We start from the raw sequence: 17361 nt of genomic DNA, 5'->3' as shown, positions 1-17361 counted from the left end.
ATGCGATTTTGGGGGGGTCGTCTTACATTCGAGTCGTCTTACAATCGTGTAAATACGGTACATTGATTGTGGAGTATCTTGGAAACTACGTGACCTATCAAAAAAGTGATTATATTTTTAGAATATGCACATATAAATACACAAACTGAAAATTTCGTTCAGATCTATACATAAACAAGAACCTTGCGCATCAAGTGTAGCCTCTCCTTTTGCCCAGTAAATTCTCATAACTTCTCATACAAGTGATAAAAAGCACCAGCTTTCTGCCGAGTTCATATGTAGCTGTTCAATATTTGCAAGGCCCTTGCAAGTGTTCTTACTGGGCTAGAAGTGCAAACGTGCTGAACAGAATTGGTCACAGTAGAGCACGAAGATTCAGACTTCCAAGGAGTCAACAATGCTGGCATATGTGGAAAAACTCATTACACAGTTATCTGGACGTAATTCCTGGTAGCAACAAAGAAATGCTGCAGTTGAATCGTATGTATGGTAAATTTTTATACACAAGCTTGCTAAAGCATGCTTTCACAACTCGCATGACTTGCAGTGCTTTGACCATGAGGCTAGTTTTAAAGAGAGCTTCCTCCAATTCAGAAGAAGGCAGACTGACCGCATCGGTGCGCAGGATCTTGCTTTTGAGCCAGGAAAGATAGTAGACGCGCACACGCTGTTTTTTGCCCGAGATGGTGACCAAGATATTCTGGCCTTCGAGCACCTCCATTTGCTGAAAGCGCCGGCGCGAAATGAGCTGGTACACCTTGCCCTGCCCACTGCGGTCCAGCAGCATCAGGCCATTCTCCGTGCCAATCAGCAGATTCACCCCTGAATTGAAAGAAGTGAAAAACGAGATGAGATTAATAATTTACTGGGTAAAATATTCATATGGGGAGGGGGGGGGAAGAGTCAAGAATAACCACTCTTGAGAATCATTTCACCTTTAGCATTGTCAACTGCTTACAGAAAGAAGAGGGGCAAAACTTGTCACTGAAATGGGCTTTACGTCCACATTAGTTTTTTTCTTTACAGCAAAAGCTGCTATGAAATCACAGCTGCAGCATTACTTGGCGATGTAGTTGTCTGCCTGTACTATTAGTGGCAGTCGAGTATTCTACATTTAGTTTATTTGCAAAGAAACTGTGGCTAGAGCAATACTGCAACATACGCACAATTGGCAAAACACGTTTGCACACAGTTATGACCTAACGATAGCAGTGAACATGATATGTGTGCATGAAAGAACTATTGGCCATTTCCATATATGACCCCACATTTGTACTGTCTATATTATAAAGACGGCAACACCATTATATGAATTCCTTCAATGGAAAAGAATGTATTACTGCATAAATGAAAGTCATAGTTTCTTTATGTAACTTCATGTAAAGGCTAAACACCTAATAAGAATGAAAACAGGTGAAACAAGAACGTTTAACAATGCTGCTGACATTAGTTTTGCAGGCTGCACATTTTCTCCAGTTGAAACAAGTTAACAAGTTTATTTCCAAGCAAGGTATCACTTTGGCATCGATGTTTTTTTTTTTTTTTTGTCTCATCTCTTTTCTGCCAGATGCTGCAGTGCACCTTAGTAAAGGAGGGACACAAGGCGGAAGATGTGACGTACCCCAGAGAGCTGCACAGAGGATTTCCGAGTAGAAGCGTTTCTTGTACTTGCGGATCTCCGGGGTGGTGCTCACTGCCTCATGCGAGGTGGGTGTGACGTTGACATTGACGTGGGACTCCCGTCGAGGAGATGGGGCTGGGGGGCCCCCACCCCCTGTTGTGCTGCCCCCACCCGCGCTAAAGCCAAATGTCAGGAAGGAGCGTTGCTTCTGTTGCAACTGCAACTGAGGTGGAGCCGGTGGGTTAAGAGCCTGTCGGTACTACGGGAGGTGGGAGGGAAAAATAAAGAAAGGGGAGGGGGAAGGAGAAATAAAAAAAGAAGACGGGACACACACACAAGGTGGCCAGGCCTTAGGTACACATGCAGGCAGACACCAGTGGAAAGGAATGCCATGCACACAACAGCGCGCAAAACCCAAAACCTGCCCATAGTCCAGCCACAACCGATAAAAGAAGGCACAACGAAGGCCAACACCTCCTAGGAGAGGGCAAAGTGCATTACAGCCTTTGCCGAAGTGGGCCTATTAAAAATAAAATGCTCAGTGCACACTATTTGTGAGCGTCAGTACAGGCATGTAAATGTCTGAGCTGCAGTCCTCCCAGATCAAAGCACTATTACTTTAGTTAAAGTTATTCACCATTCAGATTTATAATCACACCTCCGCAACCCTATTCTTCCCGTGCGAGACAGCAATGAGGTTGTCAGTATAAGATTAAAAACTGCATGTGACGAATAGTAATAATAGTAATCATGACATGTGCAAAGAGCTAACCCCTATTAATGCGACAACACTAAAGAGCTTGTTTCGTAAAAATTACGGAGTTAGCATCATTCGTTGTGAGATAAAATTTAAAATACATGCAAATAAAAGTCATAAAATGTGTTCAGTTGGTCAACTGCTATTCAACAAGCTCATTCAAGGATTCTTGAGCTGCATCTTCATAGCTAAGAACACTCAAATGCACAAATATACTGCAGAAAAAGGATGTTTCTCAACTAGGTGCTTGCTTTATGATTTGCTTTAGAGTAGCATTCAGGAGCACCATCTCAAGTCCACAGACAGCTGCTACACTTCACCCTATAAGGTTGAGACAAGAGGCTTAATTGTGAACCAAAGCATGGGCTATTGTGTATTGTGCATTGATCTGCAAGATAATTGTTGCCCTGCTGCATTGTCCAGTGATCTCGGCTCTTTCATCTCAAACATGCATTAATGACAACAAAAAAAAGCATTACTGGGCAGCATTAGAGCAACACGTGGCGTTGCATTGGGGTGTACGACGAGCCATCTCACCATGCAGGCTGCTTGCGAAAGCTTGTGGACAGTGTCGGTAGCTGTAGATTTACCTTCTACACCACACACTTGCAGCCATAGCAAGTGGCGATATCAATTAGGAGTGCTGATAGTGAGCAAGTATGAGACATGCTGCCATGAGACATGCTATCACAACAGCTGCCTGTTATTACCAATGTATAGAAGGTTTAAAATAGACACACTGCTTACTCGGCTGTCTTTCTAAGCTGATTCATAAGAGTTCCCTTTGCTCGGTTCCCATCAACATATATTGTCTCCAAACACACAATAAATAAACAATTAAACCTTCCAATGCTTTTGTTGAATTCACAATTCAGCACAATATTAGATTCCTTCATACAACACCTAGCTGGTGGGGTTCTGTCGCAAATGCTCTAAAGTCACATGAAAAAAGATTTTTAGCAAGCATTTTCATTGAACAACCATGCAAAAAAGCAGAAGTACAACGAACAAATTACTGGGCTATCACAAATATCCATTTATCCGAGCCCAAAGCATCGTGCCATCACATTTTGGTGCTATGCCATATGGGTCGTGCTGCAACGCAAATATAGTTCACTAAAACAAAGCTTTCAACAGTGCTAATGCTGCTACGGGCCTACTTCAGCCTAAATAGAACTAACACCAAAGGTGACTAGAAAAACAGGCTGAAGGCTGGAAAACATAGCTCCCACAGATCAAATGTTCCCAGAAAGTTAAAATGTGAACACCTGCGTCCATGACAAACACCGAAATAGTAAACGAGCATCAACTGATCTATAGTTATACTCGGCGACAACTATTTTTAACAGCACTGTGGAAGCTACTGAATTGAAGCGCATGCCCACAATTATGATTACATATAATTTTCTCATTGGACTTGCTGAAATAAATGCTGCTTTATTTATGAGGCTAGACTAGTTGCAAGAAAGCTCAGGTAAAGTAGTGTTATTCAATTTACAAGAGTGCCTTCCTTTCCCTTTTCTTTCTTAGATAGCACCGTCTTTTCAGCGTGCCCGTTTTCCAAGGTAAACATTGTGTCCATGACAGTGGTTCAGTGTGCGTCTGCAAACGTGCAGTTTAGTGCTCCACGGAACATATACTGATAACATGATGCTAAAATTTACACTCAGCAATGAAAATGTTTATACCAATCTCTTTTTTTCGTGTATATAATTTTCCAAATGTGTTAACGATGCGAGTGAGCAACACCGAAATCAGCTGCAAGCTGCCATACTACTTGTGGAGCTACATGTCTGTGTGCGAACCCTGCCTCCATAGCTTTCGCTCTAATTGGTCAAGATTAATTGTCATCAAGTGTAGCTGCAACTCTCCCTGCAGTTTTATATGCCTAAAAAGAATTCTACCGCATGCAGGTTAAAATTCTGTTTACCCAAGCAGTTTTAATTTTTGCACCACATGCTTAGAACATACATTTCCCCTGTTTTACTGCAACTGTTACAAAACCGGAAAAAAAAGGGGGGGGAGGGGGCCTCTCACTTTTTGTCAAAAACAACTGTGTAATACACTGACCAACGAATATTTCAAGACAAGTCGAGAAAGAGCACCATCCACATTATTGCTTCTATCGGGCACAAAGGTGTTTGCAATTGAATATTTTGAACAGAAGTAGGGGGCCATGAACATTGAACACTATACAGGAGAGCTCACTGCTGCAAGTGGTGCTACTGATGAAAATAGTGGCACAAGTGCTCATAAGGTTATGTTCACAAGCATGTTCTTATAACTATTTCAGTTTCAGTATTAACAAAATTACTGCATACCTCGTCAGATGTTGACTTGTCCTGTTGGCGCTGCTGCGCATGACGTGGCAGCAAATCTGGAAGCTCGCCACTCGACCGAGCATTGGACAGGTTTCCCGACGAACTCTGGGACAGGTCTGACCGTCCCAGTCGGTCATCATGGTTGCCCTACACACCCCAAATGCAGAAACCCTGAGCACCCAGTTGCCTGTAAATACTGCAAGGCTCCAAACATGCTCAGTTATATAACTTAGTGAAGTGCAATGGAAGCTATACACAATGAGATCTAAGTCTTCAACAATGCAGGAATTCGTGCATTAAGCCCCACACGTATAAAATGTTGATGCACATGCACTTGCAATGCTTACTACAGGCCAAGCATCCGGGTACAATTATTGTACAGCATACCAGCCACAGCATCTTTTAGGCACCAAATATGCTCAGCTATTATTTGCATCATCATATTAACAATGGATACTCAGACAACACAAAGCAAAAGGGAAGTCTTATAATCAAGGCGTTTGTTCTTAGAACATCAGTTTTTTTTTCATTGCATAATTTAATTTGCTGAATGCCTATGAATACAATAGAACCTTGATTGATATGTGGGTTCTAATGTCCCAAAACCACCATATGATTATGAGAGACGTTGTAGTGGAGGGTTTCGGAAATTTCGACCACCTGGGTTTTTTAATGTGCACCCAAATCTTAGCCCACGAGCCTACAGCCTTTCCGCCTCCAACGGAAATGCAGCCGCCACAGCTGGGATTCGATACCCCAACCTTCGGGTCGGCAGCGGAGTACCTTAGCCACTAGACCACCGCGGCGGGTATACAGTAGAACGTTGCTGTTACGTTCCTTACTGTTGTGTTTACACGGCTGTCACACAATTTTGTGCCATTCCCGACATAACTCCCATAGAATCTACTATAACCCTGCTGATCCGTTGCGAAGTACACTCCGAGCCAACCGAGCGATCATGGGAAGAAGAGCGGCTACGTTGACTTTTCATGTAGCTTGGCCTGGCTTGACCATAAAATTAGTCGCACGAGTGGCACAAGGAAAATGCATAGCATACTTTCGGTTTTCGCAAACACAAGCATAGCCTTCGAGATTTGTACTGCAAAGATGCCATCTAAGACTCAATTTGTTTTAGACTTTTGGCGAAAGAAATGCTTTTGAGATTGGCGTTTGTTTCTTCTGTTGCATTAGTGTGGACTCATCATCATCATCGTTATTTGTTGGAAGGGTTCGTGCAGTTCACGGTTCAACTTGTTGCACTGTTTCTGTTGCTTTTGCATAGTTCTTTCATGCTTACAACTGTTGCTGCCAAAATAATCGCATATGCTGATTACATTTCTAAGGATGATGCCGTTATCAGCTGCATGGTTCCATTTGTTTACTACAGTTAAACCTGGCTATAATGAAATTTACAAACTCCCGGAGAAAATTGATATAAAGAGGTCTTTGTTATATGCAGTTTCGGTACGAAAATTAAAAAAAAATAAACACACAAATCGAACAAAAGGAAAACTGAAGGCACAGCTAGCCAAAAACACTTATTTGGCGGTAAAAAACTGCGTTATTATTTTGATAGCAATTTCGAGGGCACGCTTAGTGGGTTCTTGATATTGCTGCCATGTTTCGTAACAAGTAAAAAATTGAGAACACGCCCATGTGCATTGCGTCTTTTACGAGCGGGTAAAAGCATGCCAGCCCTGCTGAAGCAGAGACCATACGAGCCAGCCTATCTCCACTGCCTGGATGACGCATTCAATACACCCCGCATTTTATAACCACCGTCGAATGCTGAAACAGAAAGAAAACCATGCGTCTTGAACAAGCACAAGAAAATGCGGGGAGTGGGGGGTGGCGCTCGAATAGCAACAATGCACCTTCATTTTAAAGGGCCAGTAAACAGGCTCCGACTTTTTTTTAACACCCCCCCCCCCCATACAAGCTCGGCAATTTGTAGATTAGACCGCAGCATCATGTTTTCTGAACATCACAGTGCTGCGCGCCACGCAGAGCCTCTATTTTGAAAAACAATTCCCGCGCATCTTTCCAATGCCTGACCGACCCCCTTGCACGCGCAGTGACGTCAACTCGGCAATAGGTGACGTGACGTAGCACGCAGCTTGCCGAAGAAGCTCGCCGATTGGCCTAAATCAGGTGTGAAAAAACAGTAGTGAAGTCAACATCGGTTCCTGTTCCCACCCACAGCTACGACACTGCCCCTTGTTTCTTGGCACTGCGGTGAAAGAACCAGCCTCGCAGTTGTCGCGTGCACGTGTACACTCCTTGCTCAACTACAGTGCCTGTGTGAACGTATGAACGTACTTCGCCCTTGACATGAGCAACACGGGTAAAAAGCATTGCTCTGTCGTCGGCTGCAAATCGAGGGACTGGGCAGCGGAGAAGCATCGGCACCGAGGCCTCACGATAGTGCCCTGCGCGCTGCATGGCTGAAGCGAATCGGCCATCCAGCGACGTATGTAGGGGACCTGATCGTTTGTGGTCGACACTTCGCACCTGACACTTACACGGTTGACCTGCGGCTGGTTCGGCAAACGGTAAAGAAACAACCAGGCTTCGCAGCAAGCGGAAGTGCGTTGTGACTGATCGAGTTCGCCGATGACGTCAATTGCTGACGTGGTGTCACGTTGCCGAAGTGGGCGGAGTCACGGTGATGGGCTACACCTTTCCCTTCATGGAAGGGAGAAGGGGGGCGGGTCCGCGCGAAAATTTGAAACCAGCTTAGACCGATGTTCCAACCCTGTAACCCTGTAACCCTGGTTCCAACCCTATAACCCTGTAACAGCGGGAAAACTATTCTGTAAAGTGTCCTCCATATGTAGCGCGACCCCACATTTGTGCTGCTAACTAAAAGGGTGGCTGCCAACCTTTTGGTTTGGAGGAAGGGGTAGGGCACATACCCGCATGCGCCTGCCCGCCTTGCGCGCGCTGCTTGGCACTTTGTTGGAGGCGGGGCAACTGCGAAAGATGCATGCTGATGCGAAAAAGACAAAATCCGTGGCAAAATTCCTGGAATCCGTAGTGAAAACTTTTTATATCAAAGATGTCTCCCACTGTTACTTTGTTATATAGAGGTTGCAAATACATGTGCTTCTATGGAGTAGTGGAGGGAGAAAGAAAATCTTCGTAATATCGAGGACTTTGTTATTGGGCGCGAGCGCTGCAATCGCTGTGACGTGCAGGGTTGGATCACGTGATCTCGCCTCGCCCTGGAGAAGGAAAGCTGGTGGTTGCATGTGTTGTTTTTAATGGCAATTTCGCGGTGTTTTCATTCTTGAACAGCGTTGTATTGCTCCGACTTCATTTGTGCGGACTTCTGCAAACTACACAATGCGAAAAGTTGCAGTAAACGTTACCGGAGGCGTGCACAGTGCGCTACGTACGCGATGCCACTGTCGCGGCCGCTGTCACCTCTCTCTTTCTTTGTTGTTGTAGTTGTTATTTCAAGCCTTTGAGGTTAAAATGAACACGGACCGTGAACGTTCACATAAAAGCATGTTTCAGTTTCCGCACAGGAGCCTCGTTCACAATGAAAAATAAATGTGGAAACAGTTCAATTATATATATATTAAAATGGGATTTTGAGTTGTCAAAGTCAAGATATAGCTCGGATGTCCAGCTCCTTTCCCTTTGTTATTTTTACCTTATTCCAGTCTATTTCATGGCCAGTTGCTTCTGCGTGTTCGGCCAGCAAGTTTGACGAAACCTTCTTTCTTGCACCATACATGTGCCACTCTAATCTTTGCTAAAGCTTATTGTTCTCGCCACAGTAAGAAGTCTGCGCCACCATCCTCCTCCCCGGGCGTTCTTCCCCTTCTGTGTACCGGAACACGCGGGTTTCCATACGCCAGTGGCGTAGCCAGGAGGTGGCACACCAAGCCCGTGCCTCCCCCCTCAAAGTATATAGCGCACAAAATAACAGTCGCCCACACATGCCTGCTCGGCCCCCAGTTCTAATCAAGGTGATCCCGCCTCCGAAAAAAAAATTTCTGCCATTGCGCCTGCCGTCCACGGCTACAGCTCACAGGGTTTCTTGCTCATAGCTTATGTCTAGCGCACAAAATAACAGTCGCCCACACCTGCCTGCTCGGCTCCCAGTTCTAATCAAGATGGTCCCGCCTCTGAAAAAAATGTCTGCCAATGCGCCTGCCGTCCACGACTACAGCTCACGGGGTTTCTTGCTCATAGCTTATGTCTGTACACTAGGCCCATAGCCACTGTGACTTCCTCTTAATGTTGTTTTGATCTGCAGGTGAAAACGTGGTCAGCTTCGAAAACGTATTTGTCTTCGAAGAGCTGCTGTGAAATATCACACAGCTTATGAATGAAACTGCAAAAAAAAAAAGAAAGCCCTGGACAAAGGCAATTTTACTGAAATATGAAATTGCCATTTAGATCACCGTACGCAGGATCTCGCAGCACGCTCAAGGGCGTAAAATGATATGGCTGGCTGATCGCAATTTTTAAATCATTGTTTATCCCTTCATAGAAGCACTGCAACTGAACCAATCAAGTTGAACCAATCATTCACAGTTTTCACCCATATGTGGCTAGATGGCGATAGAATGTGCAATGTGTGACCACCGTAAAAATTTTGCACAATAAATATAAGGAGCGTGCCGCAGAGAAGAATGACGGCTCTGAGTGAAGCATGCATGTGCGCGATTCTCACGTTTGCCCGCAATCATAACAGTAAAGTTGCGGCTGCATGCGGCTGTCAGACTCGGAATGCTGTGTTGCTTCCCGCATAGCAGGGAATACGGTTACGCTGTGCTTCGTAGGGTTATGTGTGCTAAACATAGATGCAATTTGTGCATACTTGTCATGTCAACTGCAGCCTGTCTTTAGATACAAACCTACAATGAATAAAGTAGCGTGATTGCGCGCACTTCTCATAGCTAGTTTCTTTGCCGTTAATATCCGTTGACACGGCATGAGTCGTCACCTTTTACAGAGGCAGCGCTCTCGGCCGCCCTGGTTTTTTCATTTAGGTGGTCACAGCAGACGACGCCGGCAGTCAGGCATTGTGAAAAGCGTAACACTATTCCTGGGCAGTTATTTACCACTTCGTACGGTGAGGGAACAAGCTGCAGCAGTATTTTACCGATTTTTTTCAAGTACAATAATAATAATATTAATAAAAAAAGGACACGCGAAAGCGGCTGCTGGCTGCGCGTGAGAGGGCGGCAGAGCAATCCAACCACAGACGTCACAGGGATGCCTCCGCATGGTGGCTCCACGGTATGCCTTCACGCCCAATACAGAGGTTCATTATAAGCAGGTTTAACTGTATATTGTGGCTGACTGCGTTAGTGATGGAGTTAGCAGTTGGTGGAGCAGGGGTAATTTTTTTTGACAATCGCTTTCGCAAGTACTTTTTCTTTCGCAAATCGTTTTAACGTCTGCTGCAAGCTATGATGACCCGACACTCTGCCAAAAGTTCCCTACAATTACCCCTTGGAGATGCCGATGTATACACTGACAATTTTGAGAGGGCATCACCAAAAATGATCGCTTGCTCTGTGTTAGCCACGATGGCACCAGATTTATTGAAGTATGTGACACTACATGTGCCCGAAAAACTTTCCATGCTGATCGGGTGCGATAACTGCACTGAGCAACTTAAAGAGGCCCTGCCACACTTTTTGAGCATGTTCAAAAAACGCTGCCGATCAATAGTAGAGGCTCCCGACAACACGCGAGCCAAATATTATGGTGCAACACGGGGCCTGGAATTCCCAATAAATTAGCATAGTCAGCTAAAAAATAGCTTTCTCTTCTCTCGACAAATCACAGAATTGAGACCAGTAAGCCCATCCATCAGCCATTTACCGATCTGAACATGGCGCGCTCGGTTGTTACAGAGGTCGCCGCGAGAGGCTGTTACTTGTCCACGCGTGCGTGCGCGATCGCACCGAAAAAGCCGCCTATTCGAAGAAAAAAAAAGTAAAGATATGTGAGTGACTTTTTTTTTTCGCCCCTCAGATTCCTCCCTGCTTAGCTTGCAGTGCTTTCGTCTGGACGAGAGAAGAGAATGTTATTGCAGCGTGTGATAAATCTTAATAACTCCGCTCGCACCGGACAAATTCTCAAAATCTTTGTGGCATTTAATTTGTGAGGCATTACGCTTTTCCAGTGAATTCATTCCATGGTTACTCAAAAAAAGTGTTTAGGGCACCTTTAACACAACACAATTGTTTTCTAAGCGTAAGTATTGAAATTTAATTCTGCACCACTAAATATTTTTGTTATTTTTTTTCAGTTATGTTTCCTCAATCTTACGTTGATTTCCTACAGTTATTTAAAAGACTAATCAACACAATTCTACTGTGTGGGTAATACTGTGTGCTTCTCTTAGATATAGGTAGTTATTGTTCAACTATTTTTATGCATGTGCCATTTTAGTTATCTGAAAGTGCTTGTAGAACTTCAATTACACATATTTCCCTAAAAAGAGCATCGATATTGCCTGCTTGCTCGCAGAAATGCAATAAAACCATTTTTATTGATCGTCTTTACCCTGAAACAGATATTGCAAAAGTTTCCGAAACGACACTTTCCGAGTATCCACTATTGAGTATGATGTTTTTTTAAATACTCAAACGCTCTGTTAATCGCAATAAACAATAAAGCACATACTAAGCACACGCCTCGCTGGCGCGACATCAGTAGGACGCTGCCGCACATTGGCTGAAACTGCAAAAGACAAGCAGGCACACTCACGCCAAATGATCGCAAAGGGGCCATGCAAAATGAGAAGGATAATTCAGAGAAGAGACTGAGCTCACTGGACAGAAGACCTTGATGAAGAATGAAAGTGTGGTTAGTAGCCAAGAGAAAGCAATGTTAGCCAGAGAAAGAAAGTGTTAGTAGAGGAGGCAAGTGAGAAGAGAAGGGGAGGGGAGACACATACAGCTACGAATGTGGCATGTAATACAAGTACATCAGCACAAAAAGCACAATCAATGAGACAAGACAAAATCTCAAGGACACAAAGATTGAAACCCAAAATTGTCGAGTAACCTTGGAGACTAGTAATGTACTTTTGCTGACAAGCAGCAATGTGCTAGTAGGCATGTGGTGGCCCTGTACTAAATCATTAATGAAACGTGAGCCCTTCCCCCCTCCCCCCTCCCCCCTCGAGCCACCGCCAGTCATAGGGCCGATCACTAGGCTGTGTTTTAAAGCACACAACAGATGCTCTGATGCTTCAAGGCTCTGAAACTCTAAAGACCTTGTGTATTGCTTTCTAGAGTTATGAGAGCAACCCAAGTTCTACCCACCGAATCCTAGGCGATTATTTTCGTTTCACTGAAGCACATCAGTGGCAATGGCAGGTGATGCGAGAAATCTGGCAGAACACAAAAAATTAATGAATGGTCCTTCAGGTTGGCTTTCCGACCCTGAATGCATTTGTCTTCGAAGCAAATGTGCCTCTTAATTCTAAAATCCAAAATGAAAGCTCAATAACAAAAAATGGAAAGCATCTTCCTTTCCACAATAAATGATACTGTCCCAATGCAGGAGGAGGGCTCCGTTTTTCACTGACATTATCACGCATGCTCATACACACAGATAAACAGCCACTTAAATGATAACTAGCCTGCAGTTTGATTTATGGTGGCTTAAGATGAGTTACAGCTGGTTTAAATAGCAGGCAATGAGCCAAAACAATGGGCCCTCCTGCATTCCCTCACTGACCTTACTACTTGTCTCCTCTCGCAAGAGGGCAGCGTCACCACTTGAATTTGCAGAATCTGCTGCCTCACGTCGTGACTGCCTTTCAGCACTGGTTGCGCCAGCAGAGGAGTTGAGCGATGACCTGACTGCGGGCGATCCAGAGTGCTTCATGAGCCACTCGGCGACCGCCGCTGGGTTGCGATCCGTGCGGTCTGGAAGTTGCTGCGAATGCTTCCGCTCGGTGGGACGACGCGATTCTTGTCGGCCGGCCACTTCAGCCGCAGTAGTCGCTGATGCAGATGACTCTTTCCGGCGACCTTTGCTCTCTCGTGGTCGTTCTTTGGGTCGATGCTGCTGCTGTTGCTGGGAGTGACTGGACCGTCGTGGGTGCTCTTCAGATCGCCGGCTACCGGCGCTGGGGGCTGCTGCTGCTGCGCTGCTGGTTGAGGGCACCTTACCGTGATCATTTTTTCCAGCAGATGATGAATGCCTCTGTTCATTGCTGCCGCTGCTGTTGCTTGGTATCTGTAAGGTTGCGCCTAGCATTCAACTTCTCAGTTTACGCAATCAAAATTTAATTTTAAAACCTATAGCAAAGTTGCTCACTAGCAATGCGACAAGGTCAAACTGAAACATGGAGTAAGCCAAAATATTTCACATGTGCTATCAAATTTGCACAAAGGTTTCCTCCCTCGGTAGCACAAGGCACTAATTTAGACAACAGGTTAAAGTCAAACTGGAACCCTTTACATGAAGAGATTCAGGGTTCAGCAGATGGCCAGAATGAATGTGACCACTTTGAGATTTCAGTTACACTATTAACTTACACAACTCTCACTCGGGGAACTACAGATTTCGCTTTGGAGTTTATAAGTTTATAAAGCTTTTGCATGCTGCATCAGTGCTTCAGTAGCCTACGAGCAGCGAGAGTCGCACTGCAGTACACTGGCACCCCAACCCAATGTGCAGAGTTCTTAAAAAAATTGCTGGTTGAGATATCCTCAACAGAGATGACAACAGTGAATACAGGTGTGATGTCACGTTGGCTAGGGTGATCCTTATTTGACATATTTGATACATTATGCTGATGAAAAAAATCTAAGCAGAAAAACATAGCATGAATTCACAGCCAACAGTAACCACGCTTCTTTGCTGCTCGATTCGCCCACCAAAATTAAATACAATGTCACGTCACATAAGAATTACAATGTTTTGTTTTTTTTTACTGTTTTTAAAGCAGAGAACTTGTGCAAAGATGGTGAGCTAGCAAAATAAATCAGTCACGCTGCACGCCATGGCAGCGATAACTAGACAATTGCTAACACATCAACAGAAGTGAACAAAAAGAGAATGAACACAAAAACACAAAATATTTCTGGTACTTGTGTCAAGGTGCTGCACATAGGGCTACCAAAAAGAGAATGAACACAAAAACACAAAATATTTCTGGTACTTGTGTCAAGGTGCTGCACATAAGGCAACCAAAGAGGACCAGAAATCGTAGAGGGTAAGTGACACCAAAAGAACATGCGAGGACTTCCAAGATTAGATGCGGTCACAGCCTGTGACCGGACCAGAAAGAGAAGTTGGCCACGGGCCACACAAGTGAGAGAAAAGAGAAAGGAGGGCCAACCCTGCGCATAACAAGTGTGGCATCGTTGCGACCTTCCTCTTCGTCTGGTGTCGGAGGCAGAGGTCGGTTGGGGGCCTGGCACAGCGGGTCCTCGGAGGCTAGGCAGCGCAGAGTCTCCTGGTTGTAGCCGTCTGGAGGTCTGTACAAAACGAGCGTGCAGGTGTGACCCTCATAGCAAGAACAAATGCACCCTCCTTGCAGCCCATTTACATTCCGAGTATAGGAGCCATATAACAATGCTTGCAGCTCCTTACAAACACACACAAAAAAAAGAAAAAAGAAAAAGAAGAGGTGCAGCCTTCACCAGGTGACTCAAGGCTGAATCACACCAGAACTGCTGTGCCCTAGCTGGTCGTGGCTTCGCTTTCACAAACGTTGGCCATTAGCCTTGCATCTCGTTGCGATTCACGGGTGAAAAATGAAAAAAAAAGAGAAAAGAACGCTCAGATTCTCTTATTTTGTCTCATTATTTATTTAGTGATATATTAATCTCTTTAAGCAACAAATACATAAACTACGCATGTCGTGTCGAATAATTTTTGCCATGTCACGTGCCACTGTTGGCAATGTCAGTATAGTCATCTACGTAGAAGACCAACATCACTGCATTGCCGCGTACGAAGGGCCACTCATACGCGCACGTCAAGCCCTCATTTTCTGGGCGCGCGCCCGCAAAAAGAAGGGGGAGCAGCATTCATTTTGAAATTTGACCCATTTTCGCGGCGCAGAGCGTTGCAAATTTTGGCAGACGTGATCATGAACGTCTCATCTACGTATAGCGCTTGTCAGCTCAAAATTGTCAAATCTGGTAAGTGGCCCTTTATGGGCTTTACCCATAATGATGGCGCAGAATATTTCAAAGCACTGGGGTTTAAGGACAGGGAGGGCAAAATAGACTAAGCTGGTAGAAATAACTAGAAGGAGGTTATCTGATTGGTGGCTACAATCAAGGCACGAATAAAAATTAAATCCTTCACTTGCAAAGTGCCAGTCCTTAACTTCACTATTTAAAGATAAAAAGATAAATCTGGTTTATGTTCACTAAGCATTACGGCTATATGACGTTAGCCGCCGCCCGATCTAAAGGGTATAGCCATATCAATCCATGCATCAATGGGTTCCATTCTCGGCCACGGTAGCCACACTCCGACAGGGGTGAACAGCGAGACAACGCAGGTGTAGCAGGTTAGAATATGGAAGATGACCACAATAACTCTGCAGTGTGCCTCACAATCATATTGTGCTTCTGAAATGTATTCAACAGCTTACTTGCATTTCAGGTTGCATTGTTCACGGGCAATTCCTTAAAAAAAAATGTGATTGTTTCCCCTCCACAATTGGTATCTGTATCGGACGCATCGGGGTACTTGGGACACATCGGGGTATGGGGACGCATCGGCGTGCTTAAGTTGGTATAGAGTGTCACAAAATATCTCGAATGCGCTCGCCTGAGAATACCACCGCAGCTGTTGCGTTAAATTTTCTTGTGCCTGGTTCCTCATATTTCATCCCGTTATTTAGCTTCATGTTCATCAGAGTAATTTTTGCACTCCGTTTCATAGAAAAACAAGTTGAGGTTAATTGCAGAAACTGCTACTGATTTCAGTTAGTGTTTACGTGAAACATCTTAGCAACTGTACTGTCATGCTTGTAAGTACAAGTTTAGATAGCCACCTAATGAAAAAATTTTTCCCATAGTTGATTACCCCAGAACAGTATTACTCTGTATATGGACATGACGTGCAAGACCAATCGTTGCTTCCCTGAGGCAAAGGGCATTTCATTATCACATGGGCCACGAAGCGGCATGCGCCATCGAAACAGTTCATTTCGACCTTGTGGCATTTGTTTTGCGAACGATTGCTATCAGCAGTGCTCCAACCTGAAGTGAACATTACCGTTTATGATGTGATGGTTGATCAAGTCAGCTGTTTGCATAAATCAGGGTATGCAACTACGTAATCCTGACGACTGTTGAGAAGGAATCTGTGCATGAGATCCGAGTATACCGACTTCTCAGAATTCTGGAAACCATTCTGTGGATTGCAGCGTTACTATTTTCTCACTATCATAAGTAAGTGTGTATGAAAGACAGATCCATCTAAAGTCTCCAGCATCTGGAAGCGGAATTCTGTCTAATCAGCTACTTTATTTGCAGAGGCAGGCATAACTTGCACGGTAAATCGCAAGGCTGTGAGAAAACTGAAAATTTCATTTTTTATGCTTCGACACAAACGTTTAATCGCGTAGTCTATGCCAAGTTATTATGAAATCGAACCTATTTAGCACGAATATTTTCTTAGCATCGATTTCGTTGAGTACGTGCATGATGAAAACAACTAATGTCTCGCTGTCCTGCACCTTCATTTTCAAAGTGGATCCATAGTTTATTCAGCTTACTTGAATTTCAACAGCAATAAATACCTTTACTTTGTACTTTTAGTAATCTACTATGTGAAATTGAGAAGAAATGACCACTGTATAGCTGAAGAGCGGGTACACGGCAGGCTCGAAAAGAAGCGACCACCGATATCAGACGGACCAGGCGAGTCCGTGCCGTGACGTCATTTGTCCCGACTGCAGAGACGGCAGTGTTTGTTCTCGGGGCTAATAGCACGTGCTACCGAAATGGGGAAAAACCACTCTCCACCCACCGATCCGCTAAAAATTGAGGGAACATGTGTGGTACCCATTAGAAGCTGCACGTTTCGGCCTCTCTTGTTAACCATCTGTACAGTATACTGGTTCATGATGTTGATAATTTTTTTTATTTGCGACAGATAGATAACCTTGACCATAAAAGCACTGCTGTAAAAAGAATGTGGGAAGAACTTTTCGCTACAATGAATTACTCTATATTTGAGCACAATCTGGCAGTCTGAATATGTCGTGCAGGTTAATGAACAACGAAGGTTTTCTGATGTTTGAATATAATAAAACCATGTTCACTCTGCTAAAATAAAGAACACACATAAACTGCATCAATAAGTTGATTATACTATTTAATACCGTTCGATATAAACGTGCAAATTTCTGCTAAAATAAAGAACACACATAAACTGCATCAATAAGTTGATTACACTATTTAATACCGTTCGATATAAACGTGCAAATTTCTATAGTTTGTAAAACTTCAAGGGGATAACTTGAGAGTTCGACATAACCCGAAATTCGATATACAGTGGACTCCTCTTAAACAAAACTCATATGGCAAGAAAATTTGTTCCGTTTATGAGAAGTTTCATTTGGGGAAGGCCCACAAAATGAATGAAATATGACTATTTCAAAAGCACCAACTGTGGCTGACTGGACAAAAACATTTTAAAGTATACAA

General features: G+C 44.2%; 1 protein-coding gene across 5 annotated transcripts in view; it reads right to left on the bottom strand.

Moving 5' to 3' along the window:
• msn (serine/threonine-protein kinase msn) overlaps window positions 1-17361 on the bottom strand; it is an 84209-nt gene that overhangs the window by 23992 nt on the left and 42856 nt on the right. For 2 of the 5 annotated variants that reach the window (XM_037412308.2, XM_037412309.2), the window contains exons 17-21: window positions 14028-14166; window positions 12416-12919; window positions 4700-4846; window positions 1622-1880; window positions 611-822 (exon numbers count right to left, since the gene is read on the bottom strand). In XM_037412308.2, the coding sequence (XP_037268205.2) occupies window positions 611-822; window positions 1622-1880; window positions 4700-4846; window positions 12416-12919; window positions 14028-14166 (1261 nt within the window). The remainder of the gene's footprint in view (window positions 1-610; window positions 823-1621; window positions 1881-4699; window positions 4847-12415; window positions 12920-14027; window positions 14167-17361) is intronic. The other 3 variants (XM_075891623.1, XM_075891624.1, XM_075891625.1) reach the window with 3 other exon arrangements.

Source organism: Rhipicephalus microplus, chromosome 1 (assembly GCF_043290135.1).
Source record: "Rhipicephalus microplus isolate Deutch F79 chromosome 1, USDA_Rmic, whole genome shotgun sequence".
NCBI classification, from domain to species: Eukaryota; Metazoa; Arthropoda; class Arachnida; order Ixodida; family Ixodidae; genus Rhipicephalus; species Rhipicephalus microplus.
This window is presented reverse-complemented; position numbering and strand designations above follow the sequence as displayed.